Here is a 16,858-nt window from a genome sequence, read left to right as displayed (position 1 = left end):
CATGTTATCTTCAGTTCAAGCTTTATCAGATGGATGTCAAGAGTGCGTTCCTAAATGGAGTTTTACAAGAGGAAGTCTATGTGGAACAACCTGCAAGTTTTCAAGATCCTATCCATCCCAATCATGTATATCGTCTGAAAAAGGCTCTCTATGGACTCAAACAAGCCCCGAGAGCATGGTATGATAGATTGTCCACACATCTTCTTCAAAAAGGGTACACACGTGGTAGCATTGATAAGACCTCTTTGTCAAAAGAATCAAACAAGATTTAATGGTTGCTCAAGTATATGTGGATGATATTGTTTTTGGATCTACTTCAGATATCCTTGTCAAAGAATTTCATGAGGTAATGCAAACCGAATTTGAGATGAGCATGTTTGGTGAACTAAATTTTTTTCTTGGTTTGCAGGTCCAACAATTCAATGGAGGCATATTCATCTCTCAAACAAAGTATGCCAAAAATTTGGTGTCCAAATTTGGTCTAGAATCTGCCAAGCCCATTCGAAATCCTATGAGCACAAGCACCAAACTTTCCAAGGATTTACATGGCAAAAGTGTAGACCATAAATTATATAGAAGCATGATTGGCAGCTTGTTATATTTGATTGCCAGTAGACCTGCCATCTCCTTCAGTGTTGGACTTTGTGCTCGCTTCCAATCCGATCCCAAAGAATCACATCTACTTGCTGTGAAATGAATTCTCCGCTATGTGAGTGGTACCACAAACTTTGGTGTATACTACTCATTTGTCTCAAATGTTGAACTTGCAGGCTATTCCGATGCGGATTGGGCTGGGAGCATTGATGATAGAAAAAGCACAACTGGCGGATGCTTTTACATAGGCAACAACCTTGTCTCCTGGTTTAGCAAGAAGCAAAATTGTGTCTCTCTCTCCACGGCCGAGGCCGAGTACATAGCTGCTGGGAGTTGCTGCACACAGTTGTTATGGATGAAACAAATGCTAAATGACTATGGCATTCGGCAAGGTAAAATGGTCACGTTTTGTGATAACATGAGTGCAATTAATATCTCTAAAAATCCGGTTCAATACTCTCGCACAAAACACATTGATATTCGTCACCATTTTATTCGTGAATTAGTGGAAGAGAATGTACTCTCACTTGAATTTGTTTCTACTGAAAAACAATTAGCTGATATTTTCACAAAACCTCTAGACAATCTACGATTTGAAACCCTTAGACAGTCATTAGGTATTTGTGCTCTAGATTAATTCGGAGTCTACTGCATGCCAAAGCCTATTCTTGCTGTATGCTATTTAAATTATTTTCTATTTTTATAACTATGTCCAACTCATGCAAGGATTGTTAGGCTGCATCAATCCTGTAGTTGTCTGAACGTATTTGCTGATCTTAGATTGGGCTCTGGTACAGCACTCTATTGAAGCCACACACTCACAGCTTTCCACAAAGGTTTTCCATTGTCTTGGTGCATTATAAACTTCATTAAATGATCTATCCATCTATTTAAGCTTTATATTGCACACCACACTCTTTTCCTTGAAGTCCTTTGAATATCTCTTCTCATGCACTTGTCTCTCTATAGACATCCTACAGGTACTTTCAAGTATACCAATCTTGACAATCCGTACGATCTTTACGACGGAGGGTTGGCATCCAAGTTTGTCGGAACTTGTAAGGGTCTCGTGTGCCTTGCTGCGGAAGACATTGACTCTACCGCATTAGTTTGGAACCCTAGCATCAGAAAGTTTGTGGTTTTGCCCAAGTCTGGTGTTACCTTTTGTCATGAATATGATTATCTAGAAGCAAGCTGTGGCTTTGGCTACGACAGGAGTGCCAATGACTATAAGGTCTTACGAAGAGTGTCTTCTTTTCGAGAAAACAAATTTATCTCATGTCAATATGAGATCTGGTCGTTAGCCAAGGGCTCTTGGAAGACTCTCAATACTGCTGTTGATCCTGAGGAAAGTGACATTATGCTCCCGTCCCGGCACTTTTTTGTTAGTAATCCGCCTGCTTTTGTCAACGGGGCTCTGCATTGGACTCAAGCCAGAGCGCACACCGGGAACATTTCACTTCTGATCATACCACCAGAAGCTTGGCACAAACAATTGATCTTGCTCAAGGACATTTCATGGTTTATACAGAGAGTCCCTTGTCGGGAGCGGAAAGGAAGTGTTGGTTGGGGCCTTCTTCACATTCACGATGAAGTATTCGGCAAGATAGCATCTGGATACCACCAGAAGTTGCAGTGATGAATGTGTTTAGGGTGGTTCAGCACAAACAATTGACCATCTTGCTGGGCAAGGAAATTTCATGGTTTCAGTGAGGTGGCGACAGGTTTTTGGAATGGAGGAAGAAACAGAGAGTCCCTTGCAAATGGGCACAAGTGCATATGAAAGCTGCGGCCTCGAAGGAGTGGCGGCCGCTTGTGTTGTTTTGAATGTTAGAATTATTGCCACCGAAGTCTGTAGGCTGAAAGTTAAAGTTATATATATATATATATATATATTACACACGTGGGGAAAGGAAGTGCATGTGTTCTATATTGATGGGCCAGCAGCTTGGATTTATAATTTGTATATACATATATATACATATATTTATGTTGGTTTGGCCTTCTTCACATTGAAGGGCACTCCCACATGTGCCCAAGGTCGGAAGATGGAAGAGGGTCACAAGGAAAGAAATCCGAGGTCCAAAACAAGGAAGAATCAAGCATGGCTTCGATACAATCTCACGGATTTAGGGGGGCTTCGAAAGGAAAGAATTTTAAGAAGGGTTGACATTTGGCCATTCAATGGCTAGCCCATTGACGAGTGCCCTATATAAACCTTGCTGACGAAGGCATCAGACACACAACATCAGACAAACAAACCTATCTTTCGTCTCGCATCTGGATCTAGTGTAGTGAGTTCTTCGTTTTGCTAGTTTAATATTTTCCTTGTCATTTAAATTCTTGGTTTATATTTCTTTGTTTCAATTCAAGTTTATTTCAATTTAATTTAAGTGGTGAAGTTGTTCTCAGAGTGATGGATGACAACGGTGAATATCGGTCTGTGAACCCTAAGACCAAGCAAGTTAAGAGACTTCGAATTGAAGGACAATGGATTTATGAGGTCATGGATGCTTTAACAGAGAGCGTTGTCTTGCTTGACGAGCCTAATGTATTTACATACTAAAAGCAACAACGTACATGTTCTGTTGAATAATTTGATTTGCGATACAACTTGTTTTTCACTTACAAGTGTTCTGTTTTCTTGTACTTGAAAAGAGGTCTCTCTCGCACTGCAGAGAATGGTGAAACATTTAAAATACCAGTAAATGCCCTTGGTTAATTCAATCATTAAGAATTGAAATTATTAATTAAATGAGAATAATATGGTAAATTTATATTTTTTTCATATTAAAAAAATTAAAATTAAAAACAAAATAAGATAATAGGTCCTACTTTTAAGGAATCATAACTACCCATGTTATCTTTTCTAAATTCTAAAAATAAAATAAAAAATAAAACCAATTGGCACATGCATGATACTTTTTTAGCGGTTAACTATGTTTAGACTTGTATAAGAAACTTGCTAATCTTTTTGTTTTTTTTTGGGCAAGAGACTATAAGTACATCAAGGGCATTGTGTTCTTTAATTGATTCTGGCAGTGGCAAAGAACATCTACTTCTGTTAGATAGTGAAGATACGATAGACTCATAATATTTTGACGTGGGTGCTGGTCACATTGAGTGGGCATGCGGTATATAGTCAAGAATGAACAAGATGCATCCAACGGTTGGGCTTAAATCAAGCCAGGAAACCATTCCGTTCGCTTGTGATGCTGGTGATAGAGCAAGAATTCTATAGTGAGGACTTTAGATGAGGTCCTATCTCTTATCTGTTAAATCAAATTAACCAATTTGATATGACAATTAAGAGAAAAAACCTCCTCTAAGGGCCTTATTATGGCGCTCACTATAGAATGGAGTTGGCCTGCGTATGCAAGTTGCGAAAACAATTAACTAAAGTCATGAATTAAGCAGCCAACCGTTCCCTGCTTCACAACTTGCTTTGAACCAATGGCTGCAAGGTAGCACACCTATCCGCACCTGATAGCTCCCTCTGTTTGGTGGGGACACGTGGCAGGTCCCTGCTCGTCCAGGATTCATGGACACAGCGAATCAAATTTAATAAAATAAAATAAATAAAATATTACAACAGAGAACCATTTCGAGAGCTTAGACAACACAAATAACTTGCACTTAAAAGTGACCATCCATTTCTCCTGACAAAACAAAGGATGAACTGCAGTACAATAGGATATTCACCATAAAACATCACATATCTAGCAGTAGTTAAAACATTTTATGTCGCTTTAGCCGTCTCACGAATTAGGGAAAGCTTAGCCAGAAGACCACACAGCTGAAGGTAGGAGCCAACTCCATCACAGATTCTCATGTGAGCAAAACCTGTTTCCTGCAAACTCGCACAAGTAAAAGGCTTGTGAAACGACAAGATCTCACGGAGAATGAGAGAAAAATCTTCGAATAGTGTACATACATACCTTCATGAATTCCAATTTCAAATACTCAGCCATATCATAATTCTTTATGATACGGAAAAAGGTAGTGATTATGTCAGTTGGGGAGTAGCCCAAATCATAGAGCTGCTTGAGACCTGAACAAGCATCATCAAATTTCCCTTCAAGCACATTGCACACCATATTCTTTACGTGCAATGGATGAGGCTGGTCACAGACCTGAAAAACAATAAACATCTTAGAGAATTACCAAATAACATACGAAACAAATGAGCATATCAAGACATTCATTAAAAATATGACCTTGAAAACATTTTCTTGGTTGACAAACCGGAATCCACTGTTTGTAGCTTGCAGGTTATTCAGTGCCTGCCTCATATCACCATCAGCAGTGAAAATAATGGCTTCAAGACCTTCTGGAATATAGGGAACCTTCATTTATAACAAACACAGATGAATTATACACAAACTAAAGTTTTCGAAACAATGTTTATATACACGGCAACGGTCGATTAGCGAAGCAATTTCTTTTTGAAATTTTATCATTGTTAATAACCTATAACTTGGCATAAGCCTCAAGATTAAAGCGAGTCTCAATACGTTAGGCATAGGGTTTGGAAAGTAGGTTGAATCCCTATGAAATAAAAACCTATAAGCACAAGCATAGAGATACATTATTAAGCTTCATCTAAAGGCATAAGTATCAAATATCTTCTCAAACCTCAGTTCTTGGGGTGACATCAATTAAGAGGCCAATGAAATATCAACCTATAAAATCACTACTGAGCAAGCACTGATAGAATTTAGAAAGACAACCAACAGAAGTTGCAAAATTTTCTTCCATTCTTTTGGCATGATACCACAAACACATGCATTAAGACATGTTACCATGTTGTGCAAAAAGTGTGACACACCGACAGAGGGAAGGATCAAGAGACCATATACACACATCAGTTTACTGAGTAAACGAAAAACATTCTGACAAACAAAAATAGCTAAGCAAGGTCGGTGTTTCAGGCTCTAGCAGTAGTGGGGCACAGAAATGAAGCTGAACAGATAGTATTAAAGAAAAAATTGAATAAATGTAAAAGCTGGAATGTGACAGAGAATAAAAGAATATACTCTGTCTGATAAACTAGTGGCGACATAAAAAAAATTTCTTCCAACCTAATAGTAAAGTAAAGTTGAACCAATATATTCGGTGATTATCATTCCTTTGAAGCTAATTGATGACAGTATGCAGAATAGACATTACAATGTAAATAAATTTCTTTACCTTTTCAGCTTGAACCACTATCATTAGGCGACCAAGTATCTCCTGATCAGATAATCTAGAAAATCGGACAAGGGCACATCTACTCTGAATAGGCTCAATAATTTTGGAAGATACATTGCATGCAAGAGCAAAACGAGTGGAATTTGAATATATTTCCATTGTCCGCCTCAAAGCTTGTTGTGCTCCAGATGTCATACTGAATTGTGTACATGTAAATAAGAATGTTGTATAAAAAAAATTAAGAGATATATGTGTTTTGGGATGAAAGAAATATACCAAAGAATGAACAGTCATGCACCAAAAAGTAAAAACACATAGGGAGATGGATAAGGGCAGTTTGCAGTTTGTTGCACATTACTTTCATGGGACAATATTATCAGGATTACCTGTCAGCTTCATCCAAGATGACAACTTTATGCCGCCCGGGAGGCAATGTGACTTTCTTTTGAGCAAACATTTTAATTTTGTTCCTCACAACATCTATTCCCCTAGACAAGAAAGCAACAATAAATAGTTTATGATAAATACCAATATTTTTTATAAATTGAATTCAATAAATACTATAAATGTACTCACCTGTCGTCTGATGCATTCAGCTCTAAAACAGCCTCCTTATAATTTGGTCCCAAGAGCTCATGCGCAAGAGCAAGTATACTAGTGGTCTTACCAGTTCCAGGAGGACCCTGAAAACAATAAACAGTGATCAGTAGAAGCATAGGTCCAGTGAGTTGATGCAATTGAAACCTTCCAACTTAGTACCCCAAACACAAAACACCCCCCTCGACCGAGTCTAACAGCTTTCAGTATGAAGAAATCTTTTCATTTTTCGAAATCCCGAACAAGATAAGACAAAAGTTTTAACACTTTAACCTCTCTTGTAAGCAATCCCCATGTTAAATATCACAGCCACAAGTGTCTGTGGAACTAGGCTCTTAAAATCACCGAAGTTGCCTCTAGCATATACTTCACTTCCACTACGCATTAATATAAAAAGTTCATTAAATTGATCCAAATTCTAATAAGCTCGGTTCACACTTACTGAGCAGGCAACAAACTTTTCCCCAATTTCAAACCTATGAATACCCATGGAATGTGAGAGCACAAACAACAAACTTTTACCAATCTTCTTTCAAACATTTCAAAATTTTATCAAAATTTTACAATTTCCAATCAACAAATGCTAAAACTTTTACACAATCAGATTATATATTGAATATTCCCCTAAGGTTTACGGTTTAGGGTTTAGTGAAATGGATGTGTTGGGTTTGTGCGCAAGTGAGTGAGAGAGCTACTTACGGCCAAGATGAGGTTGGGCATGTTGCCGTCGCGAGCGATGACCTGGAGCCTAGACACGGCGTCTTCGTTGCCCACAATGTCGGCGACATTGCTGGGCCTGTACTTCTCCACCCATGGTATGTCGTAGGCTGATGACGAAGAAGAAGAAGACGACGCCATTGCGTTGTCGTTTTTCTGCTGGCTGTGAGAAAAATGCCGGGTGAACGTGGCACAGCGAACAGCCCTCTTTGCCGCTCTGCTTCGGTTTGGAGGAGAAAAATAGTCCTTCTGCCGTTTACGTGTAAGGGCCTGGATAAGGTCAAATTTCAATTTTGCCTATGCTCTGTTCTACTTATTTATTTGTTTAAAACCCCTGTGCTTTTGATATTTCTTTACCCAACCCCAATTATTTGTTACAATTTTATTTTACCAATGATATTGTCAATATTAAAATATTGAATATTGACAACAAAGATGTAATGGTTAAATGTAATATACTACATCATCATGTATTTGTTGTGTAAAATCTGATATGGGGCTCGGCCAAAACCCATTTGCTATCTGGGTATCGGGTCTGTCCATTTTTCCCACTCTCAAATCTTGATTCGTAAGAAACCTGAAAATAATTGGGGACACTGTGCCTCAGCTGTAACAAGAAAACCCCACAGGCTCTCTTCTGTTCGCTTTTGGGTTTCTTCGAAGGTATGTTTTACTGTATTTTATTTTGTTTTGCTTGTAGAAAATATGGGCCTTTCGCAAATGAAGGTGAAATGGAATTGCAGCTGAGAAAGTCTGTAAATCCCAAAACCCAGAAAGCTGAAACTTAACTGCTTGATGCCCCTTATCCCCTTTGAGCAATGGGTTTACTAGAAGATGTTTAACATAAGTAAATAAATGCTAATTGAAGCATCTTCTATTCTCATTTAAATTTGAGGTGCAATTAGTGAAATGTAAACAATTTGGGTTCATGGTTTCATTTATTTTTCCTGAATGGAGTTTAGCTCATATTGAATAGAACCCTACATGTAGTTGAACCAAAAAGGATGGCTTTAGTGAGTTTTAGTCAGATTGCCATGGTGGTTTAGCTACCTACCTTCTGTGGTGTTTACTGAAAATTCCTTCTTGGTTGTAAATCATTCATATGATGCACCATGGATGTGGCCCTGTGGAATGTATATATCACTACCTAAAGGTCATGTCCTTTTTAAAATTTTATGTTCATAGTTTATTGAAATTATTATGTGCATATTCTAGTCACAACTGTTTGCTATCTTGCTTTAGCATTGATAGCTTTGAATTTGTGTGAGGTAAGATGGTTGCCCAGGTGAAAGTTTCTAACTGGGAGAATTTCGGGCTGTTGTTCAGGAGTTTTGGTCTGTTGAAATGTGTAACTATCAACCTTGGGAAGAGGATTCACTTCAAAGTGAAGATTATGTACAAAGTACTGCAGAAGGTGTAGATGTAGCGGAGACAAGGTGGGGAGCCCGGCTGGCAATGTTGGAAGCAAGGGTAACTCGAGTGGAGGCTAGGGTGGAAAGACTTGAGGCAAAGATGCTTCATCTGCAGAAGGGAATGCGTGTTGTTTGTGCACTGTTTCTGGTTACTCTCATGTATGCAATATTCAAGTAAATGTCATTGTCAGGGATGATCAGATCATTAGTTTTCAGTTGTATGCTCTATATTTCTGTGAGACATAGATAGTTGGGCATATGCTGATTCTCTGATCTGTTGAGTTTTCTTGCAAGTAATGGTAGGTTTGGAAAATGGTTTTTTATTTTATTTTCCTGTTTCCCTCTTATGATGCTGTAGAACTACATTTTAGCCAGGCAAAAACAGACCAAAGGTCCTTGAATCAATTTGTACATTGAATGCTACTGTCATGATCTGTCAATCTGTGTATCAAGATTTCACCGTTATTGTTAGTCTGTTTATCAAGCTAATGAATTTTGCCAGAGTATAGTCATAATTGTGCCTCTGAGTAATGAAATTTTATGCCTGAGTATACATTATGGTGCTATAGCAGGTGCAATGTTTGTAGTTCCGGATCAAGTATATCACAGGTTTAACTCAACCTGCTTAACCAAATTTAGCATTCATCGTCGGTGACTACAAGCATCATGCAGTGCTGCAAACCTGTGATTCCTGTTTACCAATTTGATCCATCATCTTTGCTATCAGAACATTGGAAATGTGTGGGGTTTCATCACTGGAGTCTGGAGGTTACAACTTACAAGTCCGTCAAGACTTGCAGCATTGATAGTTTGCCATTTCTTTTAATTACATATATAAGAGAGAGAGAGAGAGAGAGAGAGAGAACTTCGACCAATTTAGCAAGATGAATTCCATTCTTACAAAAATCTGAAACGTACAACAATCCTTTGTAAAAATCAAAGTCTGAAACTTGATAATAATAAAAATCGAAGTCTGAACTACAATAAAAATCATAGCATTCCAAACACATATGCCATGTCAAGGGGGTGTCCTATCACGCATCAATTCAACTCTCAATTGTCTCATTTTCAGATTCACTCTCAACCGTTTCACTAGCTGCCATCCAATCTGATCTTGATGCTCTAATGTTCATTAATTCTTCTGCACGTTGCTCATCTTGTGCTGGATCTTGCATCCTTGAATTTGCTAAGGCCCAATCTTTCAAGCAAATTAATGCTTCTATTGTATTTGGACTCACATTGGTCCACTTCTCAGATAAAACTTTACCACCTGCACTAAAACATGATTCTGATGCTACAGTAGAAGCTGGAATAGTTAGCAAGTCACGAGCCATAAGAGAAACAATAGGATATAATGATTGATTTTTTTTCCACCAACCCAAAACACTAAATTGGTTATCGTCAGCAACATCTATTGTTGGTAAATCAAGGTAAACCTCTAACTCAGATTTGGTGGTGGAAGAAGATGAAGATGATAGCTTTGCCCTTTTCAAACATTGCATAGAGAAATTTTGCATAATAGGGACAACTATAGAACCAGGAGTTTGGCTGAAGGTGCTAGAAGTTACATTTGCAGACTGCACATTTTGACCCACATAAGACATTACACTCCTCTTGTAGACCTCAAAGAATTGAAATAACAAAGTCTTTAAAGCTAAAAGTTTTGAGTCAATGGTTAACTGATCAATACCTATCATATTTAACCATTCATCAATTGCAAATACTTTAAACCTAGGGTCCATAATAGTAGCAAAGCAAAACACAGTAGGAAACTCTTCCCAATATTTATCAAATTTTGCTTTCATTTCAGTCAAAGCATCCTTAAAAACAGAAAATTTAGAATATGCAGCAAATGATGCATGGATATCTGTTAAACAACTAATAACACGACTCGAAGTTGGGTAATACACACCAGAAAGTATCTTTGTTGAAGAATAAAAAATTTGTAAAAACCCACTAACAAGTTGAGCTATTTTCCAATCTTCTTCATTAGGAACTTGTAAATTGCAAGAAAGTGATTCATTTATCTCTTTAACATACCAATGCAAAGGGACTTTATACTTTATAGCTAAAAGTAAAAGCTCATAGGTGGAATTCCACCTATGAGGCACATCATTGTCTATATTTATCTTTTGCATATTGAAATCAGTACAACATTTTACCCAAATTTCATGTCCCTTGTTAGAGGAATTCATGCTACGTACAATATCAGTAATTTTATCAATAGACGGAGATAAAACTTTCAGTCCATCTTGCACAATCAAGCTCAATATATGACAACAACAACGTACATGAAACAACTTTTGTTGCACAGAATCAAGCAAGAGAGATGATGGAAGTACACTTGCAACTGAATCATTATTTGACGCATTATCTAATGATAGAGTAAATATTTTGTTGTGAATGCGCCAAGATAACAATTCATCAAATATATGAGTTGCAAGTGACTCTCCGGTGTGTGGGTACTCAATCATTTTAAAGCAAATTACCCTTTTATTCAAACACCAGTCTTTATCAATAAAATGTGCAGTAAGAGACATGTAATCCATTTTTTGCTGTGATGACCAAACTTCAAAAGTTAAACAAAGTTTTGAATCAAGTTTTGCAAAAAGAGCATGCAAATCACTCTTTTCTTTACCAAATTTTTTCATCACATCTCCTTACATGTAGAAGCTGAAATTCCTCTATATTGAGGATAAAATGCACGCTGAATCATGCCTGTAAAATCATGGCTTTCAACAAATTTAAATGGCAGTTCTGCTCTAACAATAAAATCTACAACTTCTTTACGAGCAACAGCATGATCATAAGCAAAATTTGTCAAATTTCCAGCAACATCAGCATTTAATAATACATGACCTGGACTAATCCTAGCTTGTGCAGCTTCATGCTCTTTTAAATGACGGGATAAATGACTAGTACCACTCTAGGACTACCAGCAAACAAAGTATTACAAATACCACATTCAGCTTTAAGTACTAGTTTACCATTTTCAATTTTATTAACCCTTTTAAAATAAGACCATACTTTACTTGTTAAACTGGGTGCACTTGCAGGTTTATTGTTAGGTGGAGTGGTGGAATCATTAGCAGGTTCATTCACTGTCCCACTAGCATTATCCATCTTGATTGTCTGAGGCTGCCAAAATTCAACAAAATAAAAAAAGAATCAGTATATATCAAGCTGACAAAATCTAAAACCAAAGCCTGCAATTTGAAAGTTTCAAAAATATCCCATCCCAAGCTATTTACCCAATTAATTAATCACAACACAAAGAAATTGTCCAAGAGGTTGAGTGTTGTCTCCGAAAACAAAAGCAAAACAGAACAGTTCGACGGAAAAGAAAATAAAAGGAACAGAAATAGGTGAAGCAGCTGCAGCACTAAACCCAACAAGTAGAGAAAAAAAATAATAAAGTATTAGATTTCACAACCAAAACAAAATCTGTCAAACGGCAGATTACTCATTTCAGTCTAAACATCTCAAAATTAATGGAAGAAAAAAGGAAAAAAATATCCAACCTTTTTGGGTGAAATTGCCCACCCAAAGTTATGGATGGAGGTACAAAGACTCAAAAATTCGACAAGTGAGTTAAGCTGAAATTGTAGAAGAAGATGATGAGTGTGGTGTGGAGAGATGAGCGACAGCGGCGAGGTTAAGAGATAAGCGTGTTTCTGCCTAATGCACTTCTTTTTAATGGTTGGGATAAAAGTCAAAATAGCCGTTACTGAACCCAATTCCCAACATTGACCACCAAAAAACAAAAACAAAAACAAAAATAAATTTAAAAAAAAAAAAAACCTAACTCCCAACTCAATCCAAGTGGGCTGGGCTGGCTTTCGTGGGCTCAAACGGGCCAGATCAAGCTCAGCCCATTAAACAAAGGGCTAAGGCCCATATGGCTCATAACAGGCCGGGATTTTCTTCAATGGGCTGGGCAGGCCCAATCAACTCATGGGCTCGCAAGCCAAATAGTGACCCATAATTTTACGTCAGATCAAGTAGGCCTATAAAATGGGCGGGGCAGGGCATGTGGGATGGGCATTTATGGGTGATCTAGGCTGTCTTCTGTGGCTCACATGGGCTGGGCCTATGGACCAAGTTGGGCTTTAAACATCAAGCTCAAGTTTAGCCCACTAAACAACGAGTCAACCCAGCGCATGCCACATATCGAATAGGACTTTTCCTCAATGACCCAATGGGCTCACGAACCAAATAATTGTTAAAGAATAAAGTCTCACATCAAAAACTTAACAAAATAAAATATAACATATAATAAATTGTTCCACTACTAATTGTACGAGACCTTTTATGATAAAACCCCACACCTACTGAGCTTTGTAGGTGGTTAAGTTAGAACAATATCGTATTATTAGTAGTGGGCCCGTCTATCCAATTTAACATGGTATCACAACGGGTTGATTAACCTGGACCTGAATTGGGCCTTTACCCTTACCCAATATGTGGTGTTCACATGTTGAGCTTGAATGTTTACTCATACCCCTTACCCAATATGTGGTGTATCACGTGTTGGGTGTAAATGATTAACTCTAATGTGGACTTGGCTCCACGTGTAGCCCACTATGTGGTGGTTCCACATGAGGGGGCGTGTTGAAGAATATAAGTCTCATGTCGGAAACTTGACTAAATAAAATAAAATATATAATAAATGGTTCCACTACTAATATCACCGATGCCTTTTGTGATAAAACCACACCTAATGGGCTTTGTAGGTGGTTAAGTTAGGGACAATATCAATGTTGTTAGTAGTTGATCGTTGGCCTATCTATCTGAATTTAACAATAATAACCCTTTAATTTTATGCCCGAGAGAGTATTGACAACCCATGAAGTGAATTATTTATAAGAACAAAAGAACCTTCCTCAAGAATCAGCATCTTCTGCCTGTGCCCAGGATTCGACTTAATTCTTGGAAGCCAACAAATCAAATTTTGAGAATGCAAGTTCAACAGCTCCGAGCCGTAACATACTAGTAGAACAAGTTTGTAGATAATACAAAGAATGTCTACACTCCAGAACTAAACACAGAATGCTAGGGAACATAACACAGTTTATACTGCTAACATATTACAATCAAGTTCAGCTGGGCTCATGTAGCAATTGTAGTTCAACATTCCAACACCAATGACAAATTTACATGTAAATTGAGATTGATAACAAAGAGTTGATCAAAGTGTACAAGGCTCGTTTGATAACGTTATTGTTTTTTGTTTTCTGTGGCTTTTTATTTAAGGATAGAGAAGAAAACAGAAGAGGAAAATGGGACAAGGGACAATAGAGGATTTCTTTTTATAGTCTCCTGTAATCTCCCTCCTCTCTTCTGCATCTCTCTAATCTCTCATCTCCCTCTCTCCTTTCTCCCATATCTTTCTCCTTGCTCTCTTTAATTTACAAAAAGAAAACAAGAGAAAAAAACGTTATCGAACGAGCCTTCACAAACTTCTATCCTTGAAATCTTGGTAAAGAATATAGTGAAATACAGCTTATGACACTAAAGTATTTCTCACAAACGAAATTTAAAAAAGTTACTCAACAAAGTTACAAGGGAAACACTGAATGTGTCTACAGAAGCTCCAGCAACAGGAAAGAGTTAATGGCTTTTGACATCCTGCCAGTGTATCATTCCAGATCTAGTATTCCGAAATTTGAGAGAAGGATCTTTACTTGATCAACAAAGTCTGAGCCAGTTGCATACTCTGTTAGCATTCCAACAGCAAAACCGAACATTGCCCATCTGTAAAGCCGAAAAAGGAAATAACAGAAGAAAGAAGATCCCAGATCAAGAAACCAAATTATGTCAGACAAGTACACAGACCAATATAGGTAAACACAATTCTTCTGTTCATGGAAACCCAAGTAGTTTGGTTGAGGATCAAATAAGGTTGAAAAAATCAGCATTGTAATTCATTTGAATGCCAAGTTAGGAAAGCATGTTGGTTCTACATAGAGGAAAAAAACTTGCCTATCCCATTTTCATACACCTTTCTCTCTATCTCTCTTCACATGATCATGTGATGAGAGAGATAGAGAGAAAGGTATATGAAACATGTTACATGGAAGTTTTACTCCTACATAGGGCTGTTGCATATGTTATTGATTTTGTTTAGGTGAAGGTTCCTTAGAAATGTTGACAAGTAAAATGTAGATTCCTTGGAAGCTGTTGTCAAACACCAATTCACAGAAAGCTGATCAATTGAATATACTTCCCATTCCCAAACATTTGAATCCAGGTAAATAATGAATTCTTCTTATTTTATACTTCACAAAAGTTCAATTTCCAAGTTATTTCAATGTTCTTAAAAAAGTTATCCTACAGCATTCAAACCCTGGCCTATGTCCCAAAAAGAGAAGAGGGATAAATCAAAATTACATACTTTTGAAGTCAAAATGAGTAATCATTCAGGGAAAGGATAACTGATTTGGTTGGCCCTTTTGGGGATGTGATTTTTAGGGTTTGCTATCTAAAATTACTGATTTGGTAATTCACATTTGAGCCATTTTTAGTTTGCCAAATTGTTCACTCCTATGCAATTGTAGATTAATTTCAATTGCATAATTCCATTCCAATCAAAACCAAGACAATCATAATAAACTACAAAAACCCAGATAAGCCAAACTTCAAAGCCAAACTCTCTCAATAGCATATATCAAAGCTTGAATTACCTTCCATTGCTAATCTCATTCTTCCCAACAAAGCCAAAGAATGGGCCCTGATTGGCAGCTTCAAGCTTCTTCTGCTTGAAGTACTCCTGAATCTCCTTAGCCTTCTGCCTCTGAAACTCCAAGGTCACCACATTCTTATTATCCTCCACCATGGTCAGCCCGGAAACCGGAGCTGGCTTCGAAGGCTGCTGCTGAGGCGGAGTAGGAGCCTGAGGAGAAGGAGGTGTTGGTTTCACAGGAGAAGAAGGTGGGGAGGGTTCTCTAAGAGAAGGAGCTGCAGGTCTTCTTATAGGTCCTTCAGTTTGAGAGCTCCTTATGGTTTTTACATAATAAGGCTTGGCTGAAGAAGAGAGCTTAAAAGAATGATGATTAGAAGAAGAAGAAGAATGTGAAGAAGATGGGGAAGATGATGAAGTTGAGATTTTGATGCAAGGGAATGGAGATGCCACTGACATTTTTTTTGTTTCTCTTTCCTTTTTTGCTTGCTTTCTTTCTTTCTGAGGCTTGTTTTTTCTTTCTTATTTTTCACTTTTCTTTATTTTGTTGTTTGGTTTTGTTGGACGATTTTGGGTCTGATGTGTGTTATCTCATCAAATCGATCGACTTCAACTGTTTTGTGGATAAGGTGCGGCCAAGTTGCAGTCAAAAGGAGATGGCTGGCTTCTAATTCTAAAGTCAGTTGGTCTGGGTGAAGCAGAGAAGTCAGGTTGTTGGCTGGCTTGAGTTTGGCGCCTAACGCCTTCTCAAGCATGTGACAGACACGTGTCCATTCCCTTTCTCAAGCAGGAGTGGGGATTTGAACACAGCTGTGCACATTAAGGCTCTTAGTCACTTAAGTTACAAGGTTGTTTTGGTTTATGGATAAAATGTTGTTTTATCCGAAATTTTGCTTTGCTTGCCAAAGTAATTGATTATGATGGCGTCCAATTAGCTATTAATTAAGGGATATTTATCACAAAATGTTTATAAAGTTCACGAAACTATCAGCTTTGGTTTTCTATGCTAACAAGTAACATAATCCTTCACAGAATCGAACGGCAAAATACATTTTTGATGTGATGGGGTTAACGTGAAGGAACATCTCAGACAAAAAGAAAACATAAAATGCCGAAGCTCATAATTTCGTGAGCCCCTAAGATGTTTTGTGATATAAATTCATAACTAAATTTGTACTAGATGCAAATCTGTAGTCTAATAGAGAATGATGAACCTGCCGATCCAATAACTACAACCGTATTGACTTTGGTACAAAATACAAATTCGTACTGTGCACAAATTGCTGTTTGAAAAACTCGTTTTGAAACACATCTCAAAGACTATCAATCGTGTGTCCAGTCTTCAACTATTTCAGGTACTGATTAGTGCGAGACTGACTGTTAATATTCAACTTTTCAAACATTGATTACTATTCAACGCATTGTACTGTGCATCTTCCTTTCTGCCGTCGTATTATTTAGCCAAAACAGTCTTCTTTTTCACAAAGGCTCACGTACCTTACCTTACCCTTCATTCAATTTAAAAAATCTCAGTATTATTTATCAACAATTAACCAATTCTTCAAGGCTTCAACTTCAAGCCATATCTATTTCCAAGATAAAAGGTCATGAACACTGCCTCAAGGAAAAAGGAGGCCATTGGAAAGCATACATAAATGCATAACTTGTC

At 37.6% G+C, this 16,858-nt stretch overlaps 2 protein-coding genes across 2 annotated transcripts; both read right to left on the bottom strand.

Annotated features, from left to right (window-relative positions):
• Nucleotides 1-4,138: 4,138 nt before the first annotated feature.
• On the bottom strand, nt 4,139-7,368 carry RFC2 (replication factor C 2). The gene is made up of 7 exons (XM_008239271.3): nt 7,081-7,368; nt 6,361-6,467; nt 6,171-6,272; nt 5,785-5,980; nt 4,812-4,940; nt 4,533-4,727; nt 4,139-4,444 (listed from the first exon to the last, which is right to left on the bottom strand). Exons 1-7 carry the CDS (start codon nt 7,237-7,239, stop codon nt 4,334-4,336), a joined length of 999 nt encoding a protein of 332 aa, XP_008237493.2. The 5' UTR covers nt 7,240-7,368; the 3' UTR covers nt 4,139-4,333.
• A 6,579-nt stretch (nt 7,369-13,947) lies between these two features.
• On the bottom strand, nt 13,948-15,776 carry OHP2 (one-helix protein 2). Its single transcript, XM_008239268.3, has 2 exons — nt 15,194-15,776; nt 13,948-14,264 (listed from the first exon to the last, which is right to left on the bottom strand). Exons 1-2 carry the CDS (start codon nt 15,646-15,648, stop codon nt 14,150-14,152), a joined length of 570 nt encoding a protein of 189 aa, XP_008237490.1. The 5' UTR covers nt 15,649-15,776; the 3' UTR covers nt 13,948-14,149.
• Nucleotides 15,777-16,858: the final 1,082 nt, after the last annotated feature.

This window comes from Prunus mume, linkage group LG6, assembly GCF_029339155.1.
Source record: "Prunus mume cultivar Tortuosa linkage group LG6, ASM2933915v1, whole genome shotgun sequence".
NCBI lineage: Eukaryota > Viridiplantae > Streptophyta > Magnoliopsida > Rosales > Rosaceae > Prunus > Prunus mume.
This window is presented reverse-complemented; position numbering and strand designations above follow the sequence as displayed.

Coding starts and splice junctions, on each gene's coding strand:
- RFC2 (XM_008239271.3), bottom strand. CDS start 7,239: ATGGCGTCGTCTTCTTCTTCTTCGTCATCAGCCTACGACATACCATGG. Junction 6,468..7,080: donor TGCCCAACCTCATCTTGGCC/GTAAGTAGCTCT, acceptor TATTGTTTTCAG/GGTCCTCCTGGAACTGGTAA. Junction 4,728..4,811: donor ACCAAGAAAATGTTTTCAAG/GTCATATTTTTA, acceptor ATTGTTTTTCAG/GTCTGTGACCAGCCTCATCC.
- OHP2 (XM_008239268.3), bottom strand. CDS start 15,648: ATGTCAGTGGCATCTCCATTCCCTTGCATCAAAATCTCAACTTCATCA. Junction 14,265..15,193: donor AATGAGATTAGCAATGGAAG/GTAATTCAAGCT, acceptor TCGGCTTTACAG/ATGGGCAATGTTCGGTTTTG.